We start from the raw sequence: 22,905 nt of genomic DNA on the forward strand, positions 1-22,905 counted from the left end.
GGAAAGGATTTCTCAGCCTGACTTTCCAGAGACCGAGGGTGAGAAAGTTAGACGGCAACAGAACAAAACCCCTGCTGTGAGATGCGTCTGCTGCTGCCTCATCTGAGTAGGCGTAAAAGGGGAGGAGAGGTGCCCTCAACACTCACTGCAGTGGCACATGAGTTCTGGATGGGGGGACAGCATCTTGGCCCTCACAGCTGTGGCAGTGCCTCTGCGGGCCATGGTCCCAGCCCCCCACCCTGAGCAATGCTTCCCAGGCCCGCAGGTGCAGCCCCCTCTGCCCTTGGCCCAACCGTGGGCCCCTCCAGGGAGATGCTCTCGGCTGCCTTGCTCCCCAGGGGTCGGCTCCGAGGAGAGGCCCAGGTGTGAGCAGCAGGGGCCTGGCCTATGGCCTATGCCATGGAAAAGGCAGAAGGGCTGCCGTTGGTGGCCTGGGGGATGCAAGGGGAGGGGCAGTTCACATCGCAGCTCTCTCTGAACTCCACCATTTGGGACTTCATCTTTTATTATGGATCCGTCCACTCTTCCACGAGCAGTAGCCCTTCTAGGAAAGGGGTGGGAAGAAAACCAGCCTACCCTTCAACCTGACTTAGGATGCAATGGTACAGCCACCAGCCTTGGGGGAGGGGTGAGGGAGGGTTCTCCATCCACACTCCTACCCCAAACGGGCTTTGTGCTGCTCAATGGGGATTCGGGACCATCAGAAGCGATGCCGTGGTTGGGGGCCAAAGTGCATGGGCAGGTTGTGCTCCAGGGGCATGTGGACGGGACCGAAGTCATAGTTGACCCGCACGTTGGGCAGAGGGGGCACGTACGGGGCTGGGATAGGCCCCATGTTGAGTGGGAAGTTGTTGAACACAGGCCGCACGGGAGGCAGGGGGAAGGGTGGGTGCGCAAAGGCGTAGGGTGGCATCTGTGGCTGTGGCAGGTTCTGCGGAACGGGCCTCGGGAGGGCCTCCACCCTCTGCACCTTCTCCACAGGCTTCTCCAGCGGGGGTCCAATGCGTTTGAAGGTGTTCTCTGAAAGGGATGTGGGGATTAGTGGAGAAAAACATTAAACCAACCTCAATGGAATCTAGCCTGGGACCAGGGCAGCAACCTCTTGACACAGGAGTGGCTCCACATGCTAATGAAAGCACAAAATGTGGACACCCCGCAAATGCCACTGCAAGAAACCAAGGACAAATCTGTACTTCCACCAGTGTCTTGCTCCACAGTGATGCCTTGGAAGGTGGCATGTCCACCTACCCAGCCAGACATCCTTCAGAGCCAGGGCCTTGACGGGCCACCTCAGTGACTCAGTTACTTTTTTTTTTTTTTTTAAATAGATGGGGTTTTGCCATGTTGCCCGGGCTGGCGTCAAACTCCTGGGCTCAACTGATCCACCTGCCTGGCCCTCCCGGACTGTTGGGATTGCAGATGTGAGCCACTGCACTTAGCCTTTTTTTTTTTTTTTTTTTAAAGAAAAACAGATGGGGTCTTGCTATTTTGCCCAGGCTAGCCCCAACCTCCTGGGCTCCAATGATGCTCCCACCTCTGCCTCCTAAGGAGCTCGGATCGCAGATGTGTGCCAACAAGCCTGGCTTCACTGCTTTTCAGCCTCGGAAGGGTCAGCTGGGTCTACTTTTCTTTAGCCAGGTGTGGCTTGTTTGATTCCTGAGCTAAAACCCACCCCTTGGGACTTCCTCACCATCAAGGAATCAAGGAGATGCCAAAACTATATTCAAGGCGTTGAAGGCCTTTCCACAGGCCTGAGATGTGGCCGCGTGGGTGAAGTCAGGTCTATAGCCATCTGAGGGACAGCATCCCCTCCTCTCCTGTGCTGGGTTGAGTGCCAGGACACCCAGGGAGGCCAGCAGAAGCCTGCATGGCTTGTGGTCCTCTGCTCCCTCGGCAGTGCTGTGCTGCAGGGTGGGGCTGCTGCTCCGTCCTGGGGGCCTGGGGAGGGGCACTTGCCTCCATTCTTTCTTTTCTGTTCCTCTTCAGCCTCCTTCTGGATTTCCTCAATAAGCTTCTCATCATCTTCCTAAAACGCAAGCAATGAGAAGGATGAACCTGTAGCTTCATGCAGTGCTGAGGCCCCGTGGGACAGTGGGGAGGCCGCCTGTTGCTGGTGGCCATGGAACAAGCCCGAAGCCTGCTGCTGGCCAGTGGGGCCTGGGCTGCACACCGTTCCTTCCTATTTCCCCGAAGACCTCCTTCCTTCATCAGCCTGATGGCGTTCCACAAGGAGGCCATCCACAAGGCTGGGCAGAGGGGTCTGAGCATGGCAGGCAGCTGCCTGGTAAGGTGGGGGGATGGAGGGCCTCCATGCACTGAGCTGCGTGCAAGTGGTGGATATGAGAAGGGTTTGGAGAGGACTGGGTCTGAGTGGGCACAGCCTGAAAAGTTTCAGATCCCAAGTCCACAAGCGCTGGGCATGGCAGCCTGTCTGCAGAGCCTGAAGAAGTCCTGCAGATGTCCTCAACTGAGATGGACAAATGTCCATTCGAGCCCTGCTTAGCCCCCAAGGCTCGCCTTGGCTCCTGGGCCAGGCCTCAGGGAGAGGAGGAAGGTGAGACAGTGAGGATGGTCCCCCCTAGATCTTGCCGTCTCTTCTCCCAAACCCCATGCTTGGTAGGCCCGAAATAACAAACACAATTCACACTTGGGTTATCCAAGCCTCAGATAGGAACCGAAGAGGCACTGTGGGTGCAGGCAGATGTGGGAGCTGTGCTGGGAAACTCACGGGCCACGCTGGGCAAGCCCCAGAGGTTTGGTTTTTGCCACATGCACCTCCCACACCCCCGCCTGCCAGCAGACACCATGGTGGGAGGACCGGGCTGCTGCCTCAGGACAGACCACCTGTGATGCCTGCTTCATGAGTGGCGCTGACCTTAACTCTCGTCCTCAGTGACCCACAAAGCAGCTGTGCAGTTTGTGGGACTGAAAGAAGACTAACTGGATTTAAAAACCCACCAAGTGGGTGCCCATCTTTCCTGGCTGGCTGCAGGGCCAAGGGGCTAAGGTGTGGGCCCGAGAGGGCTGAGGCTCACAAGCAGCAGAGTGGGAACACCGTGGCAAACCCCAAACACACCAACTGCCGGCTCAGCAAGCAGGAAAGACAGAGCTGACTATAGGAGGGCTCTGTTCCCTGAGGTCCTCCAGGAGTTAAGAGCAGCCGAGCTGGGGAGAAGGATGGGGAGGGATGGTGGTCCCTGATATCGTGAGAAGATTAGCAAGTCCCAACAATGCAAGCAGTCTAATGAAAGCACATTTATTTTCCTAGACACGGCGTCAGAGCCTAACCATCTGGCCAATTTCTTTGCTGTGGGTTGGAATATTAATAATGATCAGTTTGAATTTTTTCATGCCGGTCTGATGACACCCAGAGCAGCAACTGGAAGGAAGATAATCCTTGGCCCAGCAGAAGACGAGCAGCCCCATTGAGGGCTAAGCAACGGACAGTTTGCAGGTTTACTTACTAGGTTACTAATGTCACAGCCAAGACAGAAATGAGTGATTTCCCCACACAATTGTTTGTGAGCCGCAAGGATTCTGGAATTAGGAATTTCCTTCACTAAACGTGCACTGAATGCCTACTCTGTGCTAGACACTGTTCTAAGTTTACTGGTTAAACTTCAGATCAACAATGAAACAGAAAGGCAGATGGACTGAGTAAGTAATTAGATAACACATTCCCTTGGTGTGGTATATGAAAGATGCTTAGAATAGAGTCCCCAGAGACTGGTTCTGTCTGCAACAGTGGATGACACTATTAAATTCTCCTACATTCTCTAAGCCTCAGATGCCAAGTGATGGGTTTGGACTAAAAGGTCTCATAAGCTTCTTTCCAACTCTGACACTTGGACATTCTTAAGATACTCAAGTCTGTTTTCAGCAAAAGCAGCCTCCTTGCTGCTGCCTGGCCAGGTGTTCTGAGCAAGGCATGAAGAGAGGAGAGGTGACAAAGGTTAAGTTCCCATCATGTATTTCAAGAGTTGCAAAGTGCCCAAGCATACCACAGAATCCTATGTCTGGAAGGAAACCTGAGGGAGCTGTCTCTCTCCAGGGTTAACACATAAGAATTCTCTATCAAAACCCCGAGATGAGGTCATCCAGCCTCTTTGTGAACACTCCACAAGGGGGAACTTACTACCCTCAACATAATCACTAAGTGAGTCAACATGAAGGGCTCCAGTAACTCAAGAGGGTTGGGTGGGCAGTTTGAAGGCCTCCATGTGAATATCAAGATAGATTCTACCAACTCTCTAGACTGGGAGTTGGCAAGCCTCTTCATTTTGGAGCCAATGGCAGGCCTAAGAAAAAAGATTAAAAAAAAAAAAAAAAAGAAATGAACCCTAAAAACCCCAACAAATTAAAGGAAGTGATCCACAAAACTGGTGGGAGGATCACCTGGGCCCAGGAGTTTGAGACCAGCCTGGGCAACAAAGTGAGATCCCATCTCTACAAAAAATACAAAATTTAGCCAGGCATGGTGGTGTGAGCCTGTAGTCCCAGCTACTTGGCAGTGATCGTGCTACTGCACTCCACACTCCACCCTGGGCGACAGAGTGAAACTTGTGTCAAAAAAAAAAAAAAAAAGAAAGAAAGAAAGAAAAAAGAAAGTTGTGCAGCAGGACAGCCGTGGGCCTACACCTCTTAGATAAGTGAGCTCGGCAGGTTCCTGAGTATCCCTGCATCCAGGCAGCTCATCTGTAAATGGGCTGCTTTGTTAAGGACTGAATGAGCTCAAGTATGTAAAGGATGTAGCCCAAAGTAAATGCTCATGATTAGGACACAGGAACACCGAAAAATGACAGGTAGAGAAGTTTCATGAAGAAGTGGTGCACACTGGGAGACACCCACAGTATTTCTTTCAGGGGTCCTCACTCTGGTCCGTTATTAATCACAACCAATAGGACTGCACAACCACCACTCTGCCTCACCTCAACCTCTGCTGCATCTCCTCGATGCAGGTTACACCATCAGTCCCCGAGGGACACTTACGGCCTTCGACGGCACAAGGAGGTACCTTAGGAATCATCCATTCCAACCTCTGTAACACAGAAACTGAGGTCCCTGAGAAAGTACCTTGTTCAATGTTATGGATAGTTGGCGGTGAACTGGGACAAACGCACACACCGGGCCACTCAATGGTCCTCCTGGAGGAAATCCACAGAAAAGATATCCTGAAGGTGTCCCTGCCCCATTCAGAGCACCCACACCAGTCAGGACCGTGCTGGATGCTGCAGACACAGTGAGGAGTGTGGCAGCCCTGGCCCTCCTTGTGAGGGCCTCACATCTCTGCTATGAGCACCGTTCCAAATGGCACCTCTCTCTGAAATTCCACGTGGATAGAAGGGGCAATTTCACAGCATTAAAGACTAGACACTCGGTGGTTCACGCCTGTAACCCCAGCACTTTGGGAGGCTGACGCAGGTGGACCACGAGGTCAGCAGATCGAGATCATCCTGGCTAATACGGTGAAACCCTGTCTCTACTAAAAATACAAAAAATTAGCCGAGCATGGTGGTACGTGCCTGTAGTCCCAGCTACTCGGGAGGCTGAGGCAGGAGAATTGCTTGAACCTGGGAGGTGGAGGTTGCAGTGAGCCGAGATCGCGCCACTGCTCTCCAGCCTGGCGACAGAGGGAGACTCTGTCTTTAAAAAAAAAAAAAAAAAAAGACTAGCCACTAACCCCCTTTTTTCCCTCAGACTCTCCCCTGATAAAACACCAGGGACAAGAGAGGCTCTCTTTTGGGGAGAAGAGCTCTGGCCCCCTGTGGCACTGCTGAGGCTGAGAGCATGCAGGCCACTGCCTGATTTTTATCAATAAGCTTCCGCGATAAATCCCAGTGCTCCTGAATAAATCCTATTTCAGAACTCCCTCAGAAGGGTCTGAGGCATCTGCACAGGAGCGTGAGCCCGGGTTTCTGATACAGATCGGTGCGGTCTGGAGGACAGCGCAGATAGAACCTTCCCAGGCTGCCATTCAGAGTTCTTCCTGGAGAGGAAGAGGGAGCCTCAGAGTCCCAAGAAAATAAAGGTGTCGCATCCTCACCCTCTGAAGACAGCCACTCCGGAGCCTTTCTTCCGATCCCTCCCTCTGCTCTGATCACTCTCCTGATTGGCAAGTGGAATCAAGACCATTTGCCCTTGAGTCCTGTCTTGGGAGTCAAGCCCTTATGAGTCTAAAGACAGTCTGGTTTGTATTTCACCCAAAATGATGGCACTCAGCTACAATGACCTACAATTTTATCATAAATCATGAGCCAACTGTCAGTTATACCTAGATATGGGTTAGGTGTTTCAGATTTCAACTGTCTCCAACTGGCTAGAGTCACAGGACACTGTGCTTAGTAACTTTAATAAAACTTAAAGGTTTTTTCTTTTTTAAAATAAAAAAATTATACGTTTAGCTAATATGTTAGACTCTAAGGGGAAGATTTCTTTCCTTTTCTTTGAGACAGTGTCTTGCTCTGCTGTCCAGGCTGGGTGCAGTGGCACCATCATAGCTCACTGCAGCCTCTACCTCCTGGGCTGAAGAGATCCTCCTGCCTTAGCCTCTTGGTAGCTCAGACTACAGGCGCCCACTACCACATCCGACTTTTTTTTTTTTTTGGTAGAAATGGGGTTTCACCATGTTGCTCAGGCTAGTCTTGAACTCCTGGGCTCAAGCGATGCACCCAACCTTGGTCTCCCCAAAATGCTGGGATTACAGGCATGAGCCATCACACCCGGCTGGAAGATTTCTTTCTTAATTTGGGGTGGAAGTTCCTTCCACAATCAGTTTCTCTGAAGCATTTGAAATTCCTCAAGTCAAGAGTGAAGACAGGCCAGGTGCAGTTGGCTCATGCCTGTAATCCCAGCACTTTGGGAGTTCGAGGTGGGTGGATGACTTGAGGCCAGGAGTTAGAGACCAGTGTGGCTAACACGGCGAAACCCCATCTCTACTAAAAATACAAAAAATTAGGCAGGTGTGGTAGCGTGTGCCTGTAATCCCAGCTACTCTGGAAGCTGAGGCAGAATTGCTTGAAGCTGCAGGTGGAGGTTGCAGTGAGCACAGATGGCGCCACTGCACTCCAGCTCGGGTGACAGAGCGAGACTCTGTCTCAAAAAAAAAAAAAAAAAAAAGTGAAGACAATTCCAGTGCTTTGGGAGGCTGAGGCAGCAGGATCGCTTAAGGCCAGGATTTTCAGACCAGCAAGGGCAACACAGTGAGAACCCAGCTCTACAAAATTTTAAAAATTAGCCAGGTGTGGCTATTGGGGGGCTATTTAGGGGGCTGAGGTGGGAGGATCACTTGAGCCCAGGAGGTTGAGTCTGCAGTGAGCTATGATTGTGCCATTGTACTCCAGCCTGGGCAACAGGGGAAGATCCTGTCTCAGAAAAAAAAAAGTGAAAATAACTGAATTGTAAACCTAAAAATGGCAAATTTTATCTTATGCTTCATCACAATTAAAAAGAGGGAGGGGCCAGAAGCGGTGGTTCACGCCCGTAATCCCAGCACTTTGGGAGGCCGAGGCGGGCAGATCACGAGGTCAGGAGTTTGAGACCGGCCTGGCCAATATGGTGAAACCTCGTCTCTACTAAAAATACAAAAATTAGCTGGGTGCAGTGGCAGGTGTCTGTAATCTCAACTACTCGGGAGGCTGAGGCAGGAGAATCACTTGAACCTGGGAGGCAGAGGCTGCAGTTAGCCGAGATGGTGCCACTGCACTCCAGCCTGGGCGACAGAGCGACTGTCTCAAAAAAAAAAAAAAAAAAAAAAAAGAGGGAGGGAGGGTTTAGGATTGATTTTGAGATTAAACATGAGGCCTAGTCCCTCATCAGATACTTCTTGGACTTGGGCTAAGTGACAGATGGGGTATTGAGTCCTTTCTGGAGTCAAGTCCCTCAGGAAACATTCCAGGCATACGAGCATCACCGTCCCGTGAAGAGGACACTTGGAAAAAGGCCACGCTGCAAATCTAGGACACACCTAGGCTGCTGGGAGAGGGGAAAAATAGAAGGAAAGAGGATGAGGAGGAGCCAGGGGCTGAGCTGGATCATAGCACAAGTGTCCTGCCCTCTTGGGGCTGAGTTACAAACAGGAAACCCTGGTGGTAGAGCTGCCTGGATGGCAGGGTGAACTCATTTTAAAGCAGTGCTGGCTTCTTCAAGAGAGGCTGCTGGCGTCACAGGAAGAACTACAACTCTGGGGCTCCAGACCTGGCTTGAGTGCATATGCAGCTCTACCCCCACTACCTAACCTGGAACCCACTCCTTTCCAAAACAGGTTAGGGTGAGAAGCCAATCATTTCTTACTTTTTTTTTTTTTTCTCGAGACAGGGTCTTGCTCAGCCCAGGGTGGAGTGCAATGGCGTGATTATAGCTCACTGCAGCCTTGAACTCCTGGGCTAAAGTGATCTTCTCACCTCAGGCTCCCCGACTAGGTGGGACTACAGGTGTGTATCACCATGCCCAGCTAATTTTTAATTTTTCTTATAGAGATGGTGGTGGAGGGGGAGTTCTCACTGTGTTGCCCAGGCAGGTCTCAAACTCCTGGCCTCAAGCCATCCTCCCGCCTCTGCCTCCCAAAGTGCAGGGATTACAGGTGTGAACCACCGCACCTGGTCTGATCACTCTTATAAAGTGCGAAGCACAGTGACAACAACAGTAGTTAACATGCACTGAGAGATTACTATGCACCAGCCCCTGTCTACACACCTCACATGGACCTCAATTTCACCACAGCTCCCTGAGTCAGGCACTATGAACTGATTACCACGTTGCAGATGAGGAAACCCTGGCACAGCAAGGTTGTGACCCAGGCAATCTAGTCTCAAAGCCTGAGCTGTTAACCACATAAACCCCCGGGTTTCTGTATTAGAACTTCTAGCAAACCTGACTGGGGGCCTGAGAACGCTGCTGTCAGGCTGGGATCATGTGCAGGGGCAACTGTTCTAAGGTGTGCTTTATTCTAGAAAGAGTGCAGAAACACAAGAGGGTTCCTTCTGAGAAGGGCAGAATTCTGAAACCTCCTTTCTCCCCTTACAAGACATAATAGGGCAAAACAAAATAAAACACTTCTACTCAAGGAAACAGCCAAAAAGCAGAGCAAGGGGCTATGTGTGTTTTGGAAATTTTTAGGGAACAATCCTCCTTTTCTCAGGCTCAGCTTACCCAGAAGTGCATGTGCCATCCCCTGAAATAGCCCACTTGTCGGTCTCTGGTTCCTGGCACTTGTCCTTTGGGATGAAAGCCAGTAGATTCCTCTTGCCCACAGCAGGAGTGGGGAGCTTGGGAAAGCTCATAACCCTCATCTCTTGAGCCAGAAATCTAAGCTGCACATGGGCACCCAGCACCGAGGTGAGAGGCTGTAGTGCCTCCCTGGGTCACTGGTCTCCAGTGGCCTCTGACCAGGTGCTGTTCTCAGCTCACTGGTTTTGGTCTATCTCAAAGGCGGAAGTGAATGCTTCACGATTTCCTTGCCTGACATGTTTTCTCCTGACGCTACCAAGTTACTTGAATCCCATGGGGGTCCCATGAAATTTTCTCTTTCTGTCCTCTTCTTGTCACAAAAATCTCAGGGATTTGGTTCTCATCAACATAAAAAAAAATGCCATTATTTATTTTCCTTATACATACTGATTAAAACAATCTTGGGAAATGTTGAACAAAACAATACAGCTAAAATCAGCCATAATTCCTCACCAGAGATCAATTCTGGCAACATTCTGATACCTTTTCCATTGGCTGCTTTTATATCCACACTTCACTGTCAAGCCCACTCAGATTCCACTGTAGAAGGTCACGCTCTGCCCCCACGAGGTCCTGCTGCCTTGTATGGATTGCTTAGTTCACACCCCCTTCTCTACACCACGGGAGGCTGGCAAGGATTTCATAAGAGGACCCTGAGGCTCAGAAGATGCAGAGAGTGGCTGGACCACCAAGGTGGGCAGTGTGCTGAGGCCAGGGCAGGAGGTCTGGACTTGTAGGTTCCAAGGATGGCCGGCAGTTCTCAACTCTGCATGGCTCAGGCTGGGTTGCTGGGCTCACCCTGGACAGGGGTCTATAGAGGTTCACCTGAACCTACTTGAGATCTGTGTTCCTGTTCATGCCGTTTGCCCTGGCCAGTGGGGGCAGGAGGGGCTGCTGGCTGCATGTGTACTCACTGCCACAGATCCCATGACAGACCATGGTGCATCCCCTCGAGGGCTGCAGTCTCTGTGCCTCATCCTTGGTTTCTGGCACAGGCCTTAAGAAGGACCCAGCTGGCCTGAATGAGTTCTCTCTCTGCTCTCCTTCGGGCCCCTCCTAATCCTGGTGAAAACTTTCAAACGAATCCTCAGCACAGCTCCTTTCTGATGAGCAAGGCCAGGCTGAGGTGAGAGGGAATAGATGCTGAGCAGACCAAGGTGTCCCTGGATCAGCAAGGGCTCAAAAGAACAAGCATAATGACGCCTCAGGCCAGGGTAGAAGTGAGCCCTCCAATCACCTGATGTCAGGAGTTAGAGACCAGCCTGGCCAACATGGCGAAACCCCGTCTCTACTAAAAATACAAAAATTAGCCAGGCGTGGTGGTGGGTGCCTGTAATTCCAGCTACTCGGGAGGCTGAGGCAGCAGAATCGCTTGAACCCGGGAGGCAGAGGTTGCAGTGAGCCAAGATCACGTCACTGCATTCCAGCCTGGGCGACAAGAGCAAAACTCCATCTCCGAAAAACAAAACGAAGCCCTCCAGCGCCCCATCGCTACTCCAGAAGGTGTACCTATGGACCACAGTGGGATCCAATGAATACCATGACAAAGCACGTGAATGGCACCACAGTGGGCAGTGCACCCCAAATGCAGTGTCAAGGACAAAGGGTCAAAACAGAGAGTGAAACGGGAGTCTCACCCACCCAGCGGAACTGGAAGAGCACTTTCTGTTTTTTTTGAGACAGAGTCGCGCTCTATCGCCCAGGCTGGAGTGCAGTGGTGCGATCTCTGCTCACTGTAACCTCCGCCTCCCAAGTAGCTGGGAGTAAAGGCGTCCGCCCCACGCCCAGCTAATTTTTGTAGTTTTAGTAGAGATGGGGTTTCACCATATTGGCCAGGCTGGTCTCCAACTCCTGACCTTGTGATCTGCCTGCCTTGGCCTCCCAAAGTGCTGGGATTACAGGCGTGAGGCACCATGCCCAGCTGGAAGAGCACTTTAAAAAAAGAAGTAAGGCCGGGAGCGGTGGCCCATGCCTATAATCCCAGCAATTTGGGAGGCCTAGGCAGGTGGATCATTTGAGGTCAGGAGTTTGAGACCAGTCTGATCAACACGGTGAAACCCCATCTCTACTAAAATACGAAAATTAGCTGGGCCTGGTGGCATGCACCTGTAATCCCAGCTACTCAGGAGGCTGAGGCAGGAGAATCACTTGAACCCAGTAGGTTCAGGCTGCAGTGAGCCGACATCACATCACTGCACTCCAGCCTGGGTGACAGAGGGAGACTCCCTCTCAAAAAAAAAAAAAAAGGAAATAAGCAGATTACATTTTAACAGGGAGGGAGAAGATTTGTTTCCTTTCCTTGAATTCCTTTGAGCTCAGTAGGGCGCAGAAAGAACTAAGCCCGACACAGAAGACTCTGGCTTGCTGCCTGCTGCATGCAGGTAGGGTGGGTGGGTAGGGGAGGAAGACGCAGCAAGAGTTTGCGGGGATGGCAAGGACCCAGCCTCTCCAGAAACGTGCTGCAGTCGAAGACGGGAAGTGAGGTAGAATTTACCAGAGAGGTTTTAATTAAGAAGAGAGAAACAAAACATACACAAAAATCCTCCCTTAGCTTGTCCCTCAACAACTAAGCCCCACAGTTCTGTCCACGCAGCAGGGTATATAGACAGGAGAAAACGAAGAAAGAGAAACTATGAGTGATTAAAAACGGAAAAAGATTCAATTTGTTTTCACAAATCAGATATGAACAGTAATCACCAGCCACAGGCTGACTGTTCCCAAAATAACCGTTTGAGTGCCTGGCACAAAATTGTTCTTGCCAAAGCCTTTACGGTCCTTTTGAGCCTGTTTTTTCAACACTTCTGGTCACCAGGGCTGGCTGTCGACGTGCCTGCTGGCCAGCCTCCTGTGACCATGGGGGAAGAATCGGTGGTTTTTCTTCTTCATTGCACTTTTCCTCCCCTTAGAAAGGTGATTGGGAATTGCAAGTCGACTGCTGCTTCCCCTCTCAGATTCTGGGGGTGGGTTGGGGCTGGGATCCAGGTCATGTGTGGCCACAGCTGTTGTTAATAAACTTGCAATGATTTCATGAAAGGCTTCCAAAGAGCTTAAGATTTAGTTTCAAATTATTCCCAGATCAGCCACAGATCGCCTGAGCAACGGCAGACCCTTAGCCCCCACCCCTTGCTGTCCCCAGCAACAGGAAGTTGGGGGAGGGAGCGGCAGAGCTTGGAGCGGCACATGCTGCGCAGCTGTGGCCGGGAAGGGCAGGGAGGCAGGAGAGTGTGCTGGGGAGGAGCAGAGACTTCACGGGCTCAGGGTTGGCCCTGGCTTCTCCAGCCACCTCCTCAGGTCAGAGAGGCCCAGCACCCAAATACCACTATCTGGAGCACTTCCCCCACAAGGACCTGGAGATGGGGGCAGAATGTGGCCATGTTTTGAGTCCCGTCAGGGTCAAGTGCTCACCCAGGGGCCTGGTGGGATCTGTTGAAGACGACATGCAGCAACAAGCACCAACAGGCCGTGTGTACTGGACTGTGCTGCCCTGCTTGGGAAAGCCCTCAGTGACATCGAAATGCTGTCTGGGACACTGTTGGGGTGGCAAAACTGCCAGGGCCCCTTTCTACTATTTGCAGCTTCATTCATCCATGGGGAAAGAATCCGGCGAGGTCCCCACCCCTCTGCAAGGACTACCTGGTTCACGGGGCTCAGGGACCCTATGGGCACCTAACGACCACGTATGTATATGTGGCAGGAGCCAGACATTGTTCGGAAGACCTGGGCTCACATCCTGGTTTCACCAAGCTAGGGATCCTGGGCTAGTGACCTACACATCATTTCCCTCATCTGCAAAATAGGAAAGCAGTGCCTCCCGGCCCCATGCAGTAAAAATCACACTGCATAGCACGCTCACATGGTGTTGGCTGTGTGGCTATTAAGAGGAAGATGAAGAAACCGAGGTCAGTTTCGATGACAGATCAATGATCACACCCACCAACTTCACTTTTTTTTTTTTTTTTTTAAACACACAATGATATTTATGACAGTGATGAGAAATAACAAGCCAAGGCCAGCTGTGGAAGCTGGGTGATGGGACAACCTGGAGGCTCACTTTATTATTTTGTAGAATAAATTTTGAAGGTTAAGGAAAAAATTCTGAAGCCAAAAATCAATTTCCAACCTAAAAGTCTAAAATACCTTTCCTTACCAGGTTTCTTCGTTTCCTCATCAATCCTCCCTTTCACAGCCTTCTTCCCTAATTCCAACAACATCACGTCCTCTCCCCCGCCACTTAAGCAAGGGTCCCAAAGGTCCCCAGGACTTGCTGCATGCCTGACCCACCAGGGAGATGCTGCGCTGGTCTGAGGGGAGAAGGCAGGCCTGGGAACACGCCAAGGACAAATGACCCGGGTGGAAACCCAGGCTACCACTTACTGGCCACAGTCTTAAGCAAGTAAAACTAGGATGATACATCTGCCTTCCAGCACTGCTACAGAACTGAATGTATTAACATCTATAAATGTTAGGCTCAGTCCACTGCTGGTTTGGAAAAACGAGTGTCTCTTAACCAAATGGCTAGGCGATAATTGTACCAAATTAAACTGGCTGTAAAAGCCCTAGGGTTTTATTTGAACTGGACAGGTTTCAAACTCTTACATTCAAAAGACAAAGACATTGTAGAAAACAATTCTCTGTAGTTTCTCTGTAGTTTCAAGACAAACACGGACTTTGTTTTGTATTGAAAGAGAACATGCTGTTTTGAGTTTTGCCATACTCTCGAATCCAGACTGCCAGGTGCCTGTTCCTCTCACAATTTGCTCCCCACCTCAGCTACCACTCCTGTGGCCACGCAAGGACCAGTCAGTATATTCACGTTCAGTAAAGTTCCAGGATCACTCTTCCCCTACTGCAAAATAACGTCTGTTCACTTATGTGGCAAGAGTTGGCTTTCCATTCTGCTCCCTAATCCAGAAAACTGTGGTTTGCTGTGACTGTTCGCTTCTGGTTTTTTGCTTCCTAAAGAAGACATCTTCTTTATAAGACTCTTAGTTGAATGCTTTTGGCTTCATTTTGATAACTAACAGAGAAAGAAAGTTACTGTTCACCACTTGAGCTCTTACTGTGGAGTGGTAGTTCAGGTTCCCAAGCAATCCCTAGTCATTAAGGATGAAAACTCAACTTCTCTCCAAAACCATGACGGGACAACTCCCTCGCTGACAAATAAGAGATTCTTCCTGGCCCTGCTGGTTAATTAAGCCAGAGAACAGGCTTGTGTGACAGTGCATGCTTTGTTTCACTGAACTTCTGAATGGCTTTGTGTTCTCAGAAGCCCCAACAGATGCTGGGTTGGAATTTGATCGGTCTCCTGGTGAGAATCAAGGAAACGGGGCTGATCGCTGTTTTGATGGGAACGGGGCAAACGGAACAGAATCTCCGGCTGTGGCTATCAGAGGAAATTGGAGGGATTTGTATTTGCCTGACCTTCCTTTCGAACTTTATTTTGAGCAAATCTAGAACCTTTCTCAGGTTAGAAGATGATGATCCAACAAGAAAACAACAAGGCAGTGCATGCTATGGCACCCACACGAGGAAAAAGCACACAAGAAACCCACTCCATCAATCCCAGGCATGGGGAGCAAAGGGAGGAGGCAGCAGAAGACACAGAACAAGGAGGAGAAGAAAAAAAAAGCACTGAGAATAGGTCAGACTGTTAACACCCACCCTCACGCTAACTCCCACTCTGCCCTTTGTCTCTAGAGATGAAATACCGCCTGTGGAGCTCTTCACAGCTCCAGCTGAAAAAAAAAATATATATTTTTTCAAGATTCATGAAGTTCCTAGAGATGGCTGCCTCCCACTGTGCTAGTTGCCAGGGGGCTGAGGAGGTGAGTCAGCAGAAGGGCTGTGCCTGGGAATGTCTGTCACAAAGGGGCACGGCCTGCCTTGTGAGCACTTCCCACTGTGGGCTGCACCTCCCGATCACCCAGCAAAAGAAGGATGACTCAGGCTTGGCTTTCTATGTACAAAAAGCCTCCCTTTCTTCCACACATCTCCTCAGTGACAGGAGGGCAGGCTAGCTAAGGGTTTCACTGGGTCACAAGCTTTGTAATCTGAGTGATTTTTAGGGGTCCCTTATCCCAGCTTCCCACCCAGTGAGGAGCTTGTTCCGTGATAGAACATTCTTGAAGTAGAGAACATCTGGTTACCACAGAGGACTCACATCTTTTCAAAACCATGAGTAGCTCTCAGGACTACACATTTCTTTCCCATTTTTTGAGACATGGTCTTACTCTGTCACCCAGGCAGAAGTGTAGCGGCGCAGTCAGGGCTCACTGCATCCCTAACGTCCTGGGCTCAAGCAATCCTCTTACTTTAGCCCTGGAAGGAGCTGGGAACATAGGTGGGCATGCACCACCACCCCGGATAACTTTTGTATTTTTTGTAGAGATGGAGTTTTGCCATGTTTCCAAGGCTGGTCTTGAACTCCTGAGACTCAAGAGATCTGCCCGCCTTGGGCTCCCAAAGTGCTGGGATTACAGGCATGAGCCACTGCACCCGGCCAAATTACGCATTTCTTTTTCTTTCTTTGAGATCAAGTCTTGTTCTGCTGTCCCGGCTGGAGTGCAGTGGCGCGATCTCGGCTCACTGCAATCTCTGCTTCCCGGGTTCAAGTGATCTTGTGCCTCAGCCTCCCGAGCAGCTGGGAGGCCCTCCCCACAGCAACCTGTAGTGGCTGAGCAGCAGCCCCTTGGATGGGCCCCACAGCCTCTCCTTTGCCACAGTCCCACTATGCCTTCCTGCCTCCTAGACCCAGATGTCTGGATGCTGCATCCAGACATCATTTCTGCTACCACCTGCCCCAGTGGTAACTTGGGTCTGTGACCCCAGCAATCCATACTGTTTGTTTTCGACGTGAAAATCTTCCTGTTTCTTTTCCTCCATGTTTTAAAGTGTAGATATATATAGAATTACTTTTTGTACTATTCTAATGTAAGCATATATAAAATTTGACATATCTCCTATTTTTTGAGATATTTAAATGGTGTTTCTAAATTTATACAACTTTAAATAACTCAGTGAACAGTGTTGCAGACAGAACTTTGTGAACTTGTCCAACTGTCTCCTGAAGATAACCTTTTCTAATTAAGTGGAACTCCCAGATCAAGTACACGCACTACATCTTCTGATCTGTACACAGTAACTGCCCACTATGCCCAATTACAGTGTAGCAGATGCCAACAAATCTGAAAACTACCTACCACCAGCCAGGTACTATTTTCATTTCCATTTATTTGATTATTAGGGGTGGCTGTTAGCCAACTCCACCAGATTGTGGCCAGGTAGAAAAGCAAGCAGTTTTTTTTTTTTTTTTTTTGGGGAGACAGGGTCTTGCTCTGTCACCCAGGCTGCAGTGCAGTGGCAAGAACATGGCTCACTGCAGCCTTGACCTCCCAGGCTCAAATGATCCTCCTGCCTCAGCCTCCCAAGTAGCTATGACTACAGGTGAGCACCACCACATCTGGCTAATTTTTGATATTTTGTAAAGATGGGGGTTCTCACTATGTTGCCCAGGCTGTTCTTAAACTCCAGGATGCAAGTGATGCTCCTGCCTTGGCCTCCCAAAGCTTACAGACATGAGCCACTGCACCTGGCCAGCAAGCAGCTTTTTTCCCTACTTACAATTTTTTTAAACTTCCTCTGTCCATTTTTGAGTTGAGGTGAATAGACCATAGAGAGACTCCTCAGTATAACATCTTCCTCCACAGACATTCTGGCTGGGTCTGTGATGGCTACTCCTTCCCGTCTCACTTGCAGTTGAGGAAGCATGTCATTAAGTTCTGGCTGATGGGACTGAAGCAGAAGTGACCTGCTGCAGCTTCTGGAAGCCTAACATTCCTTAAGAGATAGGTAAGCAGGCTCTTTAGCCTCACTGCAGCCCCTTTGCTGCTTGGAATGTGGATTTATCAGCCAGAGCTCCTTTTCAGACAATGACCTCATGTGATCCTTAGCTATGATCTAGGGGTGGCAGAGTAGAATGCTGGAAGCAACTGGATCCCAGATAAGAGCTGCTAGCCCACTCCTGAGCTGTTCATCTCTGTACTTACACATAGAGGAGAAACACACTTCTGTTTTTCTTTTTTTTTGAGATCCCAAAGTGCTGGGATTACACCCATGAGCCACCATACACGGTTCCACATTTTTTTTTTTTTTTGAGACAGAGTCTCACATTGTCACCCAGGCTGGAGTATAGTGGCACGATCTCAGCTCACTGCAACCTCCGCTTCCTGGGTTCAAGCAATTCTGTCTCAGTCTCCTGAGTAGCTGGTATTACAGGCATGCAGCACCATGCCCAGCTAATTTTTATATTTTTATTAGAGACAGGTTTCACCATATTGGTCAGGCTGATCTTGAACTCCTGACCTCAGGTGATACACCCGCCTTGGCTTCCCAAAGTGCTGGGATTATAGGCATGAGACACCGTGCCTAGCCTTAATTTTTTCTTTTTTTTTTGAGATAGAGTCTCGCTCTGTTGGCCCAGGCTGGAGTGCAGTGGCGTGATCTTGGCTCAATGCAAGCTCCGCCTCCTGGGTTCATGCCATTCTCCTGCCTCAACCTCCCAAGTAGCTGGGACTACAGGTGCTTGCCACCACGCCCAGCTAATTTTTTGTATTTTTAGTAGAGATGGGGTTTTGCCGTGTTAGCCAGTATGGTCTCGATCTCCTGACCTTGTGATCCGCCCACCTCGGCCTCCCAAAGTGCTGGGATTACAGGTGTGAGCCACCGCGCTCGGCCAATTTTTTTTTTTTTAATGAGATGGGGATCTCACTATGTTAACCAGGCTTGTCTTGAGCTCCTGGACTCCAGCGATCTGCCCACCTTGGCCTCCAAAAGTGCTGGCATCACAGGCGTGAGCCACCGTGCCTGACCCTCTCCCCCAGTTTTTCGTGTATCCCTAATCTTTGTTTATGATGTCGTCTGCCAGTGAGAATTTATGATTTTTTAGTCTGGCCTTGATGTAATGCTACGGAAAACCTTACCTTCTCCAAGATTATAAAAGTCATTCCCTTCATGCTGCCCTCTCTCTCCCCAACGTAGTAGCTAGTGTGACCTTGGAAACATAGCCCCCTACAATGCCCTGAAATGGCTCTCATCACACTCCAGATCTGAGGCTGGCCCCTGGGCCAATCGCTGTCACCTCCCTGTGGCTCTCCACCTGCAAACCTCACCCGCTTTCTTTCCGATCCCCAAACAGACCCTATGTGTTTGATTTCCTTGCCAGCCTTGCTCCTCCTCTAAAATACTGTATTTTTAAAGCTTCAATCAAGAAGAAATATTTGATTTGATTTCTTAAATGTCTTTTCACTATCTACAGATACCACATAATGATTTATGTTAATAGAGTTGTTAATATTAAACCATCATTGCATTTCCGGAACAAACTCACTTGGTCATGCTTTCTATTTGCTAATATTTTATTTAGATAATTTAAAATCTAGATTATAAGTGAGTCTCATAAGAAAATCTGTAGTTTTCTTTGTTAGGGATATCTCTGTCAGGCTTTGGAATCAGCGTTATGCTGGCTTTGAACAGATACATGTATAAGTTTCCTTACTTTGCTCTAGAATATTTCAGAGGGCACAGAGAGTTTTATTTCCTGAAGAATTAAAAGAATTTGCCTATAAAACTGTTAGGGCATGCTGCTTTGAGCAGCATGAGGAGTAGCTGATAATTACTTTCTCAAATTTTCTCTTTGGTTATCAGTCTATGTAATTTCCTATATTCTTCCCCTAAGTCAAATTTTGTTACGTATATTAAAAATATTTGTCATAAAAATATATTTCTATTTTCTCCCTATAAAACAATAGGCAGCCACGTGTCTACTTACAGTGGGATCGGTCCAGAGAGAGCACCTTGAACACTCCTGGCAAGGGGCTCCTGGTGAGCGGGGATGTTGGCAGAAATGGTCATATCCATTAATAGAAACTCGACAGAGGTAGCACATCTGGGCACCACAGCGGCAAGACATGCGGTTGCAGCCTTCAGATTTGATGAGGCCAGTCCCACACTTGTGGCATTTTCTAATGCGGGCAGCAGTCATTTTTTCTTCACTGAAATAAGAAAACATAATTTGGAGCTGGAGGGAAGATGAGGAGGAAAAAAATATGGCCATTAAACATTTATTTATTTTCACATAAATGATCACTTATGGCTTTTTTGTGACATTAAGCAATGAAAAGAGCCTAGGTTTTGGAGTCTGAGAACTGCTTCAAAGTTTTAATTGTATGACCTTTGGTAAATTACTCACCTACCTGGAGCTCTGAGGATTACAGACAAAATATAAAGCACCCTGGCATAGTGCCTAGTACTTAGCATCTAGAAAAGGACTGCTCTATTTGTTACAGGAATCCCTGTAGGCTTAAAATGGAGAGAACAGGCTGAGCATGGTGGTGCACGCCTATAATCCCGGAATTTTGAGAGGCCAAAGCGGGAAGATCATTTGAGCTCAGGAGTTTGAGACCAGCCTGACCAACATGGTGAAACCGTCTCTACTAAAAATACAAAAATTTGCCAGGCGTGGTGGTGCACACCTGTAATCCCAGCTACTTGGGAGGTTGAGGCAGGACAATCGCTTAAACCCGGGAGGTGAAGGCTGCAGTGAGCTGAGACCGTGTCACTGCACCCCAGCCTATGTAACAGAGCGAGACTCCATCTTAAAAAAAAAAGGAAACATTGTCAAGGAGACGAAGTTTAGATAAAATGCATTTAGTACTATTACCTTAACGAGTCACCTTTGTAGTACATCCGTTTATGGTTTTAGTTACTCAGCAACTGTGAAGACACTACTCAACGTTCTACAACTTAAGGTTCTGTTTTTTTTTTTTTTTTTTGAGACAGAGTCTTGTTCTGTCACCTAGCCTGGGGTACAGTGGCTCCATCTCAGCTCACTGCAACCTCCGCCTCCCCGGGTTCAAGAGATTCTCCCACTTCAGTCTCCCAAGTAGCTGGGATTACAGGCGCCCAACACCATGTCCGGCTAATTTTTGTATTTTTAGTAGAAATGGGGTTTCACCATGTTGGCCAGGCTGGTCTGGAACTCCTGACCTCAGGTGACCCACCTGCCTCGGCCTCCCAAAAGTGCTAGGATTACAAGTGTGAGCCACTGTGCCTGGCCTTTTTTTTTTTGAGACTCATTGCAACCTCCATCTCCTGGGTTCAAACGATTCTCATGTCTTAGCTTCTCAAGTAGCTGGGATCACAGATGCGCGCCACCACACCTGGCTAATTTCATGCCCGGCTATTTTTTATATTTTTAGTAGAGATGAGGTTTCACCATGTTGGCCAGGCTGGTCTCAAACTCCTAACCTCAAGTGATCCGCCTGCCTCGGCCTCCCAAAGTGCTGAGATTACAAGCGTGAGCCACTGTGCCTGGCTAGACTCAAGGTTCTAATGAAAAACTTTTCAATTTGAAAAGCTATGTGCCCAAACACAACTGCAATTTTCTACAGCACAAACCTTCTCTGTAAGAGCACCCTGAGGCTGAGGTGTGGCTTTAAGGTGTGGCACTCCAGTTGCCTGGGGCTGGCTGACTTTCCCTGGGAAGCTGCTCAGGCAGAGAAGAGGCTGTAAAGAATTAAAGTTACAGTCTTTTCACGAAGGCTTGGAAAAAGGGTCTATTTGCTTGCTCATCCGATCTGTCTGGCACTGACATGAAATAATAATGGGTATGGACGGAGAAGAAAAGGCTCTCCTAAAATGGACAGGGGAATACATAAAGCATGCCTGCAACTCAACATTGCTGAAATGTTAAACAGCTATTCAATATTGCACAAATGTCCACTCAAGTCCTTTGCTTCTGCATTTGTAAGAGTAGTACTGGATAGGGCCAGAATGGAGTTTTATTATGGGATGTGGTGACTACCTAGCCAGTAATATGAAAGTGAAAAATGGAACTGGGGAAAAATCATGGTTGATTCCTTCAGAGGAAAGGTGGTTTGGCAACTAGATTCTCAACCAGGCAGGAAACACAGCCCCGCAGGATGCGCTTCTGGGGCAGGACAGGAAGAGAAGCTGGAGCTGTGACTGTGGTTGCTGACCTTGCGCTCACACAGGAAGGCTCAGGGCCTCTTCTATGCAGCCAGCGACAGCCCACACTCCTGTAGTTATCTGTGCTCACCACCAGCCAGTGTGTGGGTAACTCCTCTCTGGGAGCCATATTCTGATGGTGGCATATGCCATGCCCTTCAGATCTCAGCCCGTCCCCTTCGTGAGTGTGAGGATGCATGTGTGTATGTATTCTTTTGCTGTGGTAAAATGCACATAAAATTGACTTTTTAAACCATTCTAACGTATACAATTCAGGGATATTTTGAGTATTCACGATGTTATACAATCAACATCACTATCTAGTTCCAAGAGACTTTTATAACCCCAAAAGGAAACCCTGTACCCATTAAGCAGGCATTCCCCATTCCTCCCTGCCCTGCAACCCACAACCTGCTCTAGGGCTCTACAGATTGCCATTCTGAGGCTAGGCAAATGCCCATATGCCTCTGATATTTCATAGGAATGGAAATCATACATGTGCTTTTGTGCCTGTCTTCTTTCACTTAGTGTGTTGTTTTCTAGGTTCACCTATGTTGTAGCATGTATCGGTACTTCATTCCTTTTTATGGTTGGATAATATTCCATTGTATGAATATATCACATTAGTTTATTCATGAGTTGATGGATTATTTTTGCTTTTTGGCTGGTGTGAAATGTGGTTAAATGAACATTCTTGCACAAGTTTTATATGGACACTTGTTTTCACTTATGTTGGGTGAGTACCTGAGAGCGGAACTGCTGGGTCATATGGTAATTCTATGTTTAACTTACTGGGGAAAGCCAACTGTTAACTATGGCGGCTACACTATTTTCTATTCCCACCTCAATGTATACTGGTGTCATTTTTTCTATATCCCTGTCAAGACTTGTTATTTTCCATTGCTTTCATTATAGTCATCCTAATAGGTGTGAAGTGGCATCTTATCATAGTTCTGATTTGCACTTCCGTAATGACTAATGACGTTCAGCATGCTTTCATGTGTTTGTTGGTCACTCATACATCTTTCTGGAGAAATATCAATTGATATTGTTTTCCCACTTTTTTTTTTTTTTTGAGACAGAGTCTCACTCTGTCATCCAGGCTGGAGTGCAGTAGTGTAATATCAGCTCACTGCAACTTCCGTCTCCTGGGCTCAAGTGATTTCCCACCTCAGCCTCCTGAGTAGCTGGGAATACAGGCTTACGCCACCACGCCCACTTAATTTTTAAATTTTTTGTAGAGATGGGTTTCACCATGTTGTCCAGGCTGGTCTTAAACTCCTGGGCTTAAGCTATCTGCCCGACCTTGGCGTCTGAAAGTGTTGGGATTACATGCATGAGCCACTGTAACTGGCTGTTTGCCTATTTTCTTTCTTTTCTTTTTTTTGAGATGGAGTCTTGCTTGTTGCCCAGGCTGGAGTGCAGTGGTGTGATCTTGGCTCACTGCAACCTCCGCCTCCTGGGTTCAAGCGATTCTCCAGCCTTAGCCTCCTGAGCAGCTGGGACTACAGGCACGTGCCACCATGCCTGGCTAATTTTTGCATTTTTAGTAGAGACGGGGTTTCACCATATTGGCCAGGCTCATCTTGAACTCCTGATCTCGTGATCCACCCGCCTCAGCCTCCCAAAGTACTGGGATTACAGGCGTGAGCCACT

At 48.8% G+C, this 22,905-nt stretch overlaps 1 protein-coding gene across 2 annotated transcripts in view; it reads right to left on the bottom strand.

Moving 5' to 3' along the window:
• Positions 1 to 487: 487 nt before the first annotated feature.
• RNF216 (ring finger protein 216) overlaps positions 488 to 22,905 on the bottom strand; it is a 158,549-nt gene continuing 136,131 nt past the window's right edge. For both annotated transcript variants that reach the window (XM_002817670.6, XM_002817671.5), the window contains exons 15-17: positions 19,052 to 19,274; positions 1,957 to 2,026; positions 488 to 1,020 (exon numbers count right to left, since the gene is read on the bottom strand). In XM_002817670.6, coding sequence (XP_002817716.1) covers positions 701 to 1,020; positions 1,957 to 2,026; positions 19,052 to 19,274 — 613 coding nt within the window. In that variant the 3' untranslated portion in view covers positions 488 to 700. The remainder of the gene's footprint in view (positions 1,021 to 1,956; positions 2,027 to 19,051; positions 19,275 to 22,905) is intronic.

This window comes from Pongo abelii, chromosome 6 (assembly GCF_028885655.2).
Source record: "Pongo abelii isolate AG06213 chromosome 6, NHGRI_mPonAbe1-v2.0_pri, whole genome shotgun sequence".
In the NCBI taxonomy this organism is placed as follows: domain Eukaryota; kingdom Metazoa; phylum Chordata; class Mammalia; order Primates; family Hominidae; genus Pongo; species Pongo abelii.